The sequence below is a fragment of the Drosophila arizonae genome, chromosome 4, assembly GCF_054131065.1.
Source record: "Drosophila arizonae isolate 15081-1271.41 chromosome 4, UAZ_ARI_1.0, whole genome shotgun sequence".
NCBI lineage: Eukaryota > Metazoa > Arthropoda > Insecta > Diptera > Drosophilidae > Drosophila > Drosophila arizonae.
Window position 1 is genome coordinate 9,161,846 of NC_142924.1, and position 12,095 is coordinate 9,173,940.

Sequence of the window (12,095 nt, forward strand, 5' to 3'; positions counted from 1 at the left end):
GTTAGGTATTTTTCGATAATATGCTGTTAGCTATCGGTTGACCAGCTGTGATACAGAGTTGCCAAGCAGCTCACGTACTGCGCAGGTAAACAAGAACAAAAAGAGAAAACATGGATTGTGCACCGCTAAATTTGGTAAATAAAAGAAATTCATCTCAAAACTGTCGTGTTTCATCCTTATCAATACGTACAGGCGCATTTCCACGAACGTCGCTCAGAGCGCTTCATACGCCACCATCGTTATGAAGACGCCATAAAAGCTCTGGAGACTTCTCTAATCTACATACAAGATGCATACAAAAATGTTCAAATGGCAAAATCGAAAGAAGTGCTCGATACCTTAACGCTTGACTTTCAGCGCAAGCTTCGGCAAATCGAGATGCGTAAAACACAATATGGACTCACAAAGATGAAAGACTTCGTGCAGCTGAAGGAGACAAGTCCCATGCTACCATTGCGGCCAGAGCAGGGAGTAGGGTCAGCCCAGTCTGTGGCCAAGGCCATCGACAAAACCGTACAGGACTTTGATGCCAAGTTCACCTCGACGATTGAACGAAAAGTGACGCCTTCGTTAGTGGAACTGAAAGTGGAGACCATGATCCAAAGCGACCCTCAATCAGAAAGTCAAGAGTTCCATAGCCTGTCCACACTTGACCGCAGCTCAGAGAATGAGATGCCTTCACTAACTCCATTAGAGTTACCCACATTTGATTACACCATGTTTACGAGCTCGTCAGCTCCGTCTCTGGCCAGCTACGTCGGCATGGCCGAGAGCAATCAAAAGTAACTTGTGATAATTAAAAATAAATAGTTTAGTTTGTATGCATATTTTACATATTGAGTTTTATTATTTAGCCAGCAATCCTTTTAACAAATCGTCCACGTCTGTCTCAGTCTCCACGTCCTTTAGCAGAAGTAAAACCTGTGCCTCCATCTCGCAGAGTATTGGGGGTTTTTGGTAGGTTATGATGAGTGTGTTGAACTGATGATGAGCGCTTATATTGGCCTGGACAGGCGGTACGCCGCAACGATCCAATTCAGGTACTTTTATAACTTTGTAATATTTCTTATTATTTGTGCGTACGATAATTGCGCGCTGCTCGGCATCTGCTCGAATATCGTACACATTTAGAGGGTAAGGTAGATTGCGTATGCGCCATTCAATGTTTTTCTTGGTAATACGTTTGGTTAGTAGTGGAGCAGTATTGCTCTCCCGCACAGTGAATTCTCCACCAGATATGTTGTCCGCATCACCACCGCCAGCTGTGTTTTGCTTATTGGCAGCAGCCCAATTCAGTTGGCGTGGCTCTTCGCCAAGCTCAATTTCCCATTCGGGTTCACCCATTAGCTGTTTGCATTTGCGCCAAGCTCGTCGTTGCACTACGCCCGTATCCATATTGTACTCCTCAGCCATTTGTTGACCGTCGGGGAACTTGTAGAGCACCTTCCGCAGCTTATTGCTGATCATTGAGTTTTTCTCAGCAGACTGCAAATAATTTAACCAATGTTGATACGACATTTTGTGAAAATAACAAACTACAACTGAATTTGATCGATGGCGCAAAAGCACATTTTGTTTTTTTTTTTTGCCCTGGCAACCAGGGCTGTCAGTAGTCAGCTGCTTGGCATTTTGTTTACAAGCAAAATACATAGACAGGGGCTGCCAACTTGTTTCGAATATTGTCAAAAATCTAGAAAGCGAAGTTGACGTGGCCGCCGATGAGGGCATACAAATACGCATATTTCACCATTTGCAGTTGTATTTTAATATCTAAAGCTATTTAAAGTAAGCCAATTCACGGTACGTGTTTATAAATAGCTCCATAAAATAACACACAGTTTGTGTTTCGTACTAATTAGAAAAGTAATATTCTTAAATCTTTGCAGAGGCGAACAGAAGCACAGCGCACACGTAAAATAAAATCTAGCAAACTTTTCACATTTTTATTGGAAAAGTAGCAAAAATGAGTTTGGTGTGGACTTTGATCGCCGGTTTTCTGTATACAGAAATCGCAGTGGTTTTGCTGTTGGTTTTGCCCGGAATCAGCCCGTACAAATGGAATCGTTTCTTCAAATCCAAATTTCTAGCCATGTTGGCCCAACAGGCACATCTCTACTTTTTCCTAATAATGGGTGTGTTGGTGCTGTTCCTTCTGGAAGCTATACGCGAAATGCGAAAATATTCCAACATTGACAACAGCGGCGAGGTCCATCTTAACGTAGAAATGCAGCACAGCATGAGATTATTCCGGGCCCAGCGTAACTTTTACATTTCCGGTTTTGCCATTTTCCTTGTTCTGGTCATACGGAAACTGGTCCAACTGATTTCGGCACAGGCCAATTTGCTTGCGCAGAGCGAAGCTTCCATGAAACAGGCCCAGAGCGCTACAGCCGCTGCTCGCTCTCTGATGACAGAGAAGACCGACAAGGCAAAGGAAGCTACCGAGGACTCAACCCTGAATGAGGTAAGTCAGCTCATAGAAATTTATATAGTTGGCATTTGGAGTTTTTGTACATCGTCCAGGCCAGGCATGTTTAAAGAGCTTTGCCCCCAACCTAACACTTTGACCGTTTGCTACTAGCAGCTGTATATTCAAGGCAATTTCTTCTTAATATACCCGCATGGAAAGTGTTGGGCGAGCATTAAGAGACAAAATGAAAGTATAAACTCTTCGTAAACTCTTTAAACAGTTGTCACGCCTGAGGAAACGTGTGCAAGGACTCAGCGCCAGATTATACTAAGTTTTCGAAACGACATTCCCCAAATATCCCCCGTCCACACACACATACATACAAAAAAGACCTAGCCTCTCCTTGGATAAGTATTCAAACATAGATGATACTCGTTTTGCAGCTCAACAAGCTGAAGGAACGCGTTCAGGAGCTGACCTCAGAATTGAACCGCGAAAAGAAGGATAAGGAAGCCGTCAAGTCCCAAGCAGAGAGCTTGAACCGTGAATATGATCGCCTCACCGAGGAGTACAGCAAGTTGCAGAAACAAATAACCATTGGTGGCGGAGCTAAAGGTGCATCCATTAAGGATGACTAAGCTAGACGCTCTTGATGTCGAGCGCTAAATAAACATTTAAGGAATGATAAGACTTATAACATGGCGGTGGGGCGAAGGCATCAACTGGAAATACAGCAAGATTATAGAAGATTATAAATCGATAACATAACCAAAAACACAAAAACAAACAAAACGAAATAAAAGCTTAGCTCTTAATACACATGTTTCACTGTTATCAATTATCTCTCAAGTTTTCAAACTGTATTTTTAATCTCTATATTCATTAGTAAACTTAATACTTTGTTTGTCGCATCCAAAGGTTCATTGGATTTTTCAATAAATAATCTTATGAATACTCACAAAGCAAACTATTTGTGATTCATGTTCCACAGACCACGTATAAATAATGACATCATCTATGACGCACTTTGAACAAATTCGTTTAGCTACTCCCACCAGAAACTAACGGAGAAACTGGCTGTTTCGGAGCGCACATAATGCCACCACTTGGGAGGCAAATACAAGCAATCGCCAGGTTGTAGCAACAGCTTATAAAATCGTACCCCCTTCAGTAATGGAAATCGCTCAAAGTCCGGTTCGGCAGCATCAATTTGAGAGGTGTTGTTCAAGAACTCGCTTTCGTGTGGGTAGAGATTCTCGGTGTCTGCACAAGAAGCCAATATAATACTTTTACTACCGAATACTTGGCAGAGCAAGTTATGCTTGGGATCGTAGTGCATCGGTGAGATGGTGTGACGTGGTCCTAGCCAGGCTTTAATATCCACATCTGCTTCATTACTCGCCGTAACAGTGCAGTAGTCCGGCACACAGATGTCCGCCTTCAGTGCTGGGATTTGCGCGAACAGCTCATGCTGCGCTAGATACTCAATCTCCTGATCTCCGTTACCCTGACCAAACTGCCTGTAGAGAAAGTCACGAAGCTTAACCAGCTGTTGGGACCACTCATCGCTGGCGTAATTGGAACCAATTTCAATTGGTACGGTGCGATTGCCAGCTACTTTTAGTAAATAATTCAAATCGCGCCATTTATTCAACGCTGGCCAATGATTGATCGTGTTAAGCAGCAGCGTCGGCTGCAATTTCTCATAGCATTTCGTGCGGAATTCCGTGATACTAGGTGCATCCAGTTGGGGTATATCACAGTCAGCTATGCGTCGTTCGATTGGTGCTAAAATGGGCAGCGGGTCCCTAGTAAATTTTATAGCATCCTTGTCCAAGTACATCATCAGCGCCTCCTTCAATTCATTGGCTTTTTCATACAGCTTATCTGTGCAGCCCAACAGTTGAGCTTCGTCCAAAACAGAGCCACATTGTTCGATCTGCTCCAAGCTTGTGTCTTCCAATAGCAGAAAGAAAATCTACTTAAAGAAATAAATATTAATAAGGTATATTGATTTGTAGCATAAGCTAAATCACCTTAAAGTAGCAAGCCAGTGCATAGATTTTCCTTATGGTCACCGACACGCTACTAAAATGTCCACTATGAATGCGTTCCCAGGTTTTGTCCACTAGTCCCCGTACCAAATATGAAATTTCCTCCTCTTCCCCATTTAAATGAGAGTTTTCAAAGTAATCTGCTGCTCGCTTAAGTATGTATCTCGCTTCAGCTTCATTTTGAAGCAGCTCTTCTATGTCCCCAAAGCGAGGAAGTAATTTAAAAATCTGCTCAATTGAATCGACCATTGCTTGATGAAAACGAATAAAGCCGGTATACCAAGCTTAAAATGGTTTCAAAGCAGCTGATCGCCTAGTGCTGTACAATAAATACTGCACTTTGCAGTATTAAGATGGTATTTTTATAGCTAGTATTGGAATATTGTAAGTATGGTAGCACTGCGCGCCGTCTACAAATACTCGTTGAACGTGACATGGAACCGGCTATAAAGAAATCAAAAATGGTTAATAATAAATTCAAGCATGGCAAAAAGAAGTATTTTCAGCAAAGCAAGAAACAAGTGTTACAGCCAGGACAACGTGGGTTTCTTGTCACTTGCAACATGAACGAAAAGGCATGTGTGCGCGAATGCTACAATTTGCTTAACCATTATGCTGATGAACTGTACGGCCCGGAGATGCAACCAGATGAAAGCAAACAGGCGGCAAGCACAGAAGCAGGAGGAGAGTCCGACAGCGACGATTTGGACGCAGCTGTAGCCAAATGCCGTGAGATGATTGCGCAAAGAAAACAACGCTTCCAAAACGTGGACACGGGCACTACAAACTGTTTATTTATACGCACTCAGCTGGATGATCCAGTGGCACTTGGCAAGCACATAGTCAACGACATTAAAGCTACGGGTAAAGCCATGTCTCGCTTTGTGCTGCGTCTGGTGCCTATCGAATCCGTCTGTCGCGCCAATATGCCAGATATTATCAACGCAGCTGGAGCACTCTTCGACAAGCACTTTCTCAAGGAGGCAACCACATATGGCATCATATTCAATCATCGCTACAATCAGCAAATCAAACGTGATACCATAATCAAGGAACTAGCCGACTTGGTCAACTCGAAGAACGTAGGCAACAAAGTTGATTTGCATAATGCCAAAAAGTCAATCATTGTCGAGGTGCTGAGAGGCTGGTGCCTGTTGAGCGTCGTGGACAACTATTTAGAATTTAAGAAATATAATTTAGCCGAGCTGGCAAATGTCAATGGGCAGAAGACAAATGACGTCGGCGATTCCAAGGCAACTGAAACTGCTGAGCAGGAGACGGAGAGTACTACGAAATCCATTGAGAATACTGTGGCCGCTGTTGAGAACTAATAAAATTTACTATTAATTTTGTTAAACTCTGTTTATGTATTCCAGTTACATAAACATTCACCCTTATCGGCTAACTTTGGAGTGTACATGTGTGCTTTCAGTATCCATATCCCATCGTGTCCACTTAGCTTACATTTAAAGTATTTGTAGTTAAATTACGCATAGACTAGAAACTTCTTAGGCGGATCGTTTCAACAGCAGCTTAACTATTCCAGCGATCTTCTCATAGGCCATAAACATCAGCGCCGCTGTTAGCACCGTTTGCAGAATCTTCGCTTCCAGGCCACGGAAGAGACCGCCAATGCCTTGATGCTGCAGTATGCTGACCATAATCTCCAGCATCGATGGCGTCTTTTGCTGCTTGCCTGCCTGCTCGGATGTGGAGGGGGTGTTGGTCGTATCATTGGTGCGATGACGTTGCTTAGTCTGCACCAACTGCAGTGGGTAGGTGAGCACGGTGGCAAATGCCTTTGCAATGGCGCCAATTACAAAAAAGCTCAGGCTGCCCATTTCGCCGCCCGTGAATATCATCAGGTTCCGTTTGAGCAGCTCGTACATCATGAACTGTAGCGCGGGATTGGAGACTAGCATGAGGGAGGGTATGGTGCCCGACCAGAGGCCGGACAGTCCCTCCGTTTTGGCCACGTATTTGAGGCCTTGGAGCAGATTTGTATAGTGCTTATTCACCTCGTCGGAAGTGCCGGCCACGTTGCGCATGCGTAAACGCGTATTCACTACCCAGAACGGGGTCGTTGTGAACACATTTATGACGCCCGCAATGCTGCCCAGCAAGAGATCCTTCAAGGCGCTCTGCTGTCCACGCGCCCCATTTGAGGTGACCAGCTTGAGGGCATGGAATGTATAGAAATAGACAAAATTCGAAATGCACAAGCTTTGCAGAACTGGCCCAAGTCCACGATACAGCGACTGGAATCCTTCATTCAAGACTATCTCTTTGATAACACGCTTTGTGCTGCGCACTTCGCCGCTCTCCTCCACTGAAAATAGATGTGAAGAGTAGAGAAACCAATCGATGGATTAGTGTGCATTATCAAACTATATATATCAAATTAAAGTGTATTCCCTCGAGTCCAATCGTCCAATCACAATTTGCTTATCAACCGAAATTTTTGATTAGTCAAGCACTTACATTGAAGGCGCGAGCGCACGGTGTCCAGTGGATAAAAGGTGCTCATTGCTATGCAGCCGCCCTGTGTAAATAATATATTTGGATATTGAACATTCAAGAAATTGAACTTTCATCCCATTCATTTTAGGGAAAATCACTTACGGCTGCGCCCGAGACGGCATGCACCCAGTTCTGATAGCTGAACACCTGGCTTATTTTCGATTGGGCCACCATATTGTTGTTGTATACTGACTTTTGCTTTTTATTTAATTAATGCTCTAATTAGTGCACATTCAACGGCGTCTCCGGACAGCTGCCGACTGACTGATTGATTTCACTGTCTCGCACGCCGGTCTAAACGTATATTCAAAACGACGTATACTTCACAAACGCTAGAAGCCAGATTAGATTACCGCGCCAGCGCGTTGATTTGTCATTCGTTTCGTTCGTCGTTAATTGTATTTGTACTCCATTCAATACTGTGGATGATATTTGCATTAAACAAACGCGAACGTTTGTCCCAATATTTTGCTGTTTTTTTTATTTATGTTTTTTTTTTTTTTTTTTCTGGGAGAGCTGTGAAGTGTTGAAAAGCGACTGCAGGGGTTGTGCTGCAGTGAATCAGTGTTGCAAATCGGAAAGGGCGGCCAGCACTCAATATTTAAAAATATGTTTTCTTTAATTTGTATTTTTTAATAATTAGAGCTAATTAAAAGCTAACTAAAACTTAAAGCAGCTGATCGATAAGGCACTTCTCCCGGCGAGGCTCCAGTCTCGGCTTTTTCATAAAATTAATGCCCGTCTCACTGCTGCTGTTTAGCAAATCGGCCGCCTTTCGCTTTTGATTCTGCAAAGGAATAAGGAAATAGTAAGTTCAGAATAGTTGGGAGTCATGTCGTCTGTCACTAACCTCATGCTCCTCCTCAGTTAGCGTGGCAAACACAAAGTTTTTAGCTTTGGCTGACTTGACGGAAACAGTGCCAGCTGCTCCATCCAGATCACCAGCTGAGCCTTTGGTCAAGCCAGCTAGCTTGCTGAGTGTCTCTTTGTCCCGCACCAGAAAGGAACCACGCACCGCTCGCTGCTGTTGCTGCTGCTGCTGGGAGGTCTTTGAGATCAAGAATGGCGAGCTCTTTTTTGCCTCCACTGTGGTTTTCTTAGCTGTGATTATGGTTAGCTTTCGTATAGTTGTGTTGCTGTTAGTCACAGCCGGTGAGAGGGGTGACCCGCTGCCTACTGTTGCCTATGATTATAGTTGGATAAATCAGGTGATTGCAGTCGGCAACTTAGTAACTTAACTTAATTACCTCTTTAAGTCCCTTCTCAAGTAAGAGCTGCTCTCTCTCGTAGCGAATCTTGCGCCACAAATGTTCGTTCTCTTCATCCCCGCTGCCTTCGTTGGCTTCAGCATCGCCGTTTTGGTTGCGGGGATCATCCAAGCTAAAGCCAAGGCCGTTATCTGCGTTCTTCCAACGGAACTGCCGCTGACGCACTGCACCCTCCTCATCCTCAAAGAGCATTTCCTTTATCTTGCGCACCTCTCTTATGTCCTGATCAAGCATTTTGCGTCTGAGGGAAATGGAGAAGACATCTTAAAGTGAATTTCTAAATATATCCATTATTTACTCACGCGTGAATCTGTCCCAGTTCGTTGCGGAGTTTTTCCCTATCAAACTGATCCTCGTCACCAAGCTCTATGTCATAACAGTCCATATTCTTTTCATCCTCATCAGCCGAGCCCCATTCTGACTCAGATAATTCAGCTTCATTCTCCACAAAGTTCGATGCGCGTAATTTCCGATCTTTCTTTGTCATTTCGACCACGATTTCATTCTCTTCGGAGTCATAGTCGACGAATGTCTCCGGTACTTCTTCTGACTCTTCTACCTCGCACTCTTCTTGATCCGGTTCCTCTTCCACATTATTATCTGAATCATCATCGCTTTCTTCGTCATCAGAGAATCCCAATTTTGCCTTCTTCTTTTGCCTCCTCTTGGTCAATTTTTTCTGTCGCGGTTTATCAGTTTCCAATGGTTGCTTTGCCTCTTCATCGCTGGAGAGTATTTTATTGCTCTCTGGTGCCGGCTGAGTTTCAAAAGTGCCTGAGCATAGCGCCTCCAATTCTTCGGGCTGTGTGTTTGCTGGTGTTTGTGTTACGGGAATTTGACTAATGAGTGCTCCGACCGTCGGTGCTGCCGATGAGATTTCCGATTGCGTGAATCTTCCAGAGCACAGCCCTAGTAGTTCGTTCTCTTCGTCGCTAGCCGAACGTTGAATTTCCGTGTCGAACAGCTTGTGGGCAGATAACTGTAGTTCGTCGGCAGCCACAGGCGGCACATTGCTTGGCTTGGGCGTCTGCAGCAAATCCACATCATCCTCATCGGAGTTGTCGTCCTCGAATGCGCGTATAATACGATTTTTTCGCTTGCTCGTTTGAGTCTCTTCTTCTGGTTCGCTGTCGCTGCTGCTAGTTTCCTCTTGCTCTGGTGCCTCTGTTCCCGAATCTGCTTCCAAGTCTGCTTCTGCTTCTGCTTCACCAGCGTCAACTTCCACATCTTCGTCCTCTCCATCTTCAACGTCTTCTGCATTATCTGCTTCAACAATTTCCTCATCATCATTAATAATCAGTTCACTTTTGTTGGGCTTTGCGTCTGGTTCATATTCTTCAGCCTCATCTACATCCATGTCCTCATCCTCATCAGCTTCATCAATTGAATTTTCCATTTCCTCAGCTTGCTTCTTGCGTAGCTCTTCCATTCGTTTATTGGTTATCAATGTCTTGAGATGATCCTGCATCTTAAGGTAGGCTGCGCCTGGCTTCTGCTCCTTGTTGACTGGCTCCTCTTCATGCAGATGTATGCTCACCTTCGATAACTCCAGCTTACCATGTGCAGCGGATAAAATGCTGCATAAAGATTTGAATATTAAACATAGAAGCTGATTAATCTGTTTCTTTACTCACTTAACTGTCTCCGTAGTCTTGTGCTTCTTGGCCTCCCGTGTTTTCATTAGGCGCTGCAGCAAATCATCTACTCCCGTTGGCTTCTTGGCAAACATGTCGCCCGTTTCCAGATCAATGACCATGTTGGCATCGCCCTTTAAGGAAGGGCTAATATCGCTGCTTTTCTCATTTTTTATTCGTCGTATGACTTCACTTATGCGTGGCGTAGAGGGCTTCGAAGGCGGCGTAATGTCCAAATTGCTTAAATCCAACTTGGGCAACTCCACAACCTCCGTTACCAGTCTTGTTTTAGTAGGTGAAACCATTTCAGGCACAACTTGATTATCTTCTAGTGTTTCAGCCTCAGTGACTGCTGCAATATTCTCAACTACTGGCTCAATTTCTGGAAGAGCTACATGATCCTCCACTTCAACTGTCTTCTCCTCCAGTTGGTCACCTATCTCAATATCGACTTGATCCGGTTTATCAATTATGTCCATTGGTTCATCTACATCTGCATTTGCATCTACATCTTTGCCTCCATCTTCATCATCATCTTCGTGCTCCGATTCTGATTTAAAGAACTCGGTTGCCTCCTTGGCGCGTTCCTCCATTAGTTTGCTGCAAAAAAATGCATTTAGATTTTATATATCAGCTATTGCTAACTAAGCTTACGCATATGCTTGCAGCTCCTCGTCGTTCATACGGAGCGCCAATGATCTCCTGGGTTCCTTGCTCGGCATGGGACTTCCGCCGGCCAAAGCCACTGCAAGTGGTTTGTTGATGGTGCGTCTGCTGAGAAACTCTTTCAGGGTGCGTGGCTTGGGTTGATGGTAGGGCACACTTATATGCGCCTCTCGGTGCAGCCTTTGCTGCTCACTTTGTATGGCCTGCATCCCATCTAAAGCCTTCTTAGCTGAGGCCTGTAATGAAGTGAAATATGGATTAGCTTGCTTACATAATGGTTTGTTTACTTACCCGCATAGGCTTGGCTTTGTGTTGTTTGCTTGCAGACGCTTCACTTGCGTCCTCTTGTTCCATTGGTTCCTCATTATTACTGCGCTCCGATTCGGATTCTGAATCAACAATGCCTTTAAGCTTACTTCTTGTTTCATTCTCACTTTGGTTGCCATCGCTCGACAGAGCACTCAACTCATCGCCGCTTTCCAGTCGCTGTTTCCTTTTCTTCTCTGTTTTTCTGTTCTTTTTATTTTGCTTGCTGCGTTCGTTCCTCTCCTCCTCCTCCTGCTGATCCTCTTCGCTGTCTGTGTCAATAATTGCACTTATCTTCTTCTTAGGCTTAGGCTCAGACTTTAGTTCTTCGTCTTCTTCCTCATCATTGGTTTTCTCCTCTTCCGTGCTTGCTGTTGCCCCAGAATCCTTGTCTGCCGCAACTGGATCTTCTTCGCTGTCAGAGTCAACTATTGCTGATATCTTTTTCCTCGACTTTTGTTTTGTCATTAAGTTCTCTTCTTCTTCCTTCGCCCCCTCCTCATGCTCCTCTTCACTTTCTGAATCAATTATTGCTATTTTCTTTCTATGCTTTGTTGCAGCATTCTTTTCCATACCCTCGTCCTGTAGCCGATGAGCACTATTTCTCGGGGATACCTGTTTAGTTGCTGGTGCACAAGTCTCATCATCTTCGCTGTCCGACATTTGCAGTGCTTCGCCACCTAATATATCTTCGAGAGACACATTCTTTTCGTCTTCCTCGTCGATTTGCAGTTTTTCCATTGAATCGTCTGTTTTATCAGCATTTTCTGCTGTTGTTGCAGTTTCTGCTACTGTTGTGCTCATATTTCTGGGTCAGTTTATTTCTCTTCTTCTCAATAAAATTTTAAACACAAATAAAACGCAGTTGAACACGCACACATATAAGCGCAGTGCAGCTCAATTTGGCGCGAAATGCAACAGCTGTTTCATTTGAGTCTGGCAGCGCCATTTAAAAATACAGCGGAGTGGCAGCACATACTTATGGGATCAGTGTGTTTAGCAAGGCTTATTATTGATAGTGGTTTTGGGTTGTGTCTTTGCTAACGTGCGAAACATTCCGAATATACATTGATTATCGGTTAAAGCTCCGTTTGATGCAGACATACATTTCTTAAAATTTTATTTTAAAAATTTTTCAATAACATTTTCATAATATTAATTAAAACTTAATTAGTCAGATGCCAACGGATATTTCATTTTCTACTGATAATCAATCTCTTGGTTGGTTGGTAGCTAG

At 43.9% G+C, this 12,095-nt stretch overlaps 7 protein-coding genes across 8 annotated transcripts; 3 read left to right on the forward strand and 4 right to left on the reverse strand.

Moving 5' to 3' along the window:
- Positions 1-5: 5 nt before the first annotated feature.
- LOC108613898 (uncharacterized) lies at positions 6-832 on the forward strand. The gene is made up of 2 exons (XM_018007672.2): positions 6-134; positions 193-832. Exons 1-2 carry the CDS (start codon positions 111-113, stop codon positions 784-786), a joined length of 618 nt encoding a protein of 205 aa, XP_017863161.1. The 5' UTR covers positions 6-110; the 3' UTR covers positions 787-832.
- LOC108613897 (protein DPCD) lies at positions 811-1,740 on the reverse strand. Its single transcript, XM_018007671.2, has one exon. It carries the CDS (start codon positions 1,738-1,740, stop codon positions 847-849), a length of 894 nt encoding a protein of 297 aa, XP_017863160.2. The 3' UTR covers positions 811-846.
- A 223-nt stretch (positions 1,741-1,963) lies between these two features.
- On the forward strand, positions 1,964-3,231 carry LOC108613896 (B-cell receptor-associated protein 31). Its single transcript, XM_018007670.2, has 2 exons — positions 1,964-2,464; positions 2,854-3,231. Exons 1-2 carry the CDS (start codon positions 1,964-1,966, stop codon positions 3,046-3,048), a joined length of 696 nt encoding a protein of 231 aa, XP_017863159.1. The 3' UTR covers positions 3,049-3,231.
- A 17-nt stretch (positions 3,232-3,248) lies between these two features.
- On the reverse strand, positions 3,249-4,850 carry JMJD5 (Jumonji domain containing 5). Its single transcript, XM_018007665.2, has 2 exons — positions 4,447-4,850; positions 3,249-4,388 (listed from the first exon to the last, which is right to left on the reverse strand). The coding sequence occupies exons 1-2, from the start codon at positions 4,711-4,713 to the stop codon at positions 3,456-3,458; spliced, it is 1,200 nt and encodes a 399-aa protein (XP_017863154.1). The 5' UTR covers positions 4,714-4,850; the 3' UTR covers positions 3,249-3,455.
- Positions 4,851-4,898: 48 nt separating this feature from the next.
- On the forward strand, positions 4,899-7,387 carry LOC108613895 (THUMP domain-containing protein 1 homolog). Its single transcript, XM_018007669.2, has one exon. The coding sequence runs from the start codon at positions 4,899-4,901 to the stop codon at positions 5,793-5,795; it is 897 nt and encodes a 298-aa protein (XP_017863158.1). The 3' UTR covers positions 5,796-7,387.
- Positions 5,233-7,226, reverse strand: PMP34 (Peroxisomal Membrane Protein 34). Of its 2 annotated transcripts, XR_016269891.1 has the most exons (4): positions 7,087-7,226; positions 6,946-7,006; positions 5,857-6,793; positions 5,233-5,804 (listed from the first exon to the last, which is right to left on the reverse strand). XR_016269891.1 is itself a non-coding variant. In XM_018007668.2 (3 exons), exons 1-3 carry the CDS (start codon positions 7,156-7,158, stop codon positions 5,973-5,975), a joined length of 954 nt encoding a protein of 317 aa, XP_017863157.1. In that variant the 5' UTR covers positions 7,159-7,226; the 3' UTR covers positions 5,808-5,972. The 2 variants fall into 2 exon arrangements, 1 of the variants encoding a protein (XP_017863157.1); XM_018007668.2 differs by lacking the exon at positions 5,233-5,804 and having other exon boundaries at positions 5,808-6,793.
- Positions 7,388-7,584: 197 nt separating the features above from the next.
- Claspin (claspin) lies at positions 7,585-11,766 on the reverse strand. The gene is made up of 7 exons (XM_018007663.2): positions 10,844-11,766; positions 10,541-10,788; positions 9,887-10,486; positions 8,555-9,829; positions 8,232-8,493; positions 7,835-8,167; positions 7,585-7,771 (listed from the first exon to the last, which is right to left on the reverse strand). Exons 1-7 carry the CDS (start codon positions 11,660-11,662, stop codon positions 7,652-7,654), a joined length of 3,657 nt encoding a protein of 1,218 aa, XP_017863152.2. The 5' UTR covers positions 11,663-11,766; the 3' UTR covers positions 7,585-7,651.
- Positions 11,767-12,095: the final 329 nt, after the last annotated feature.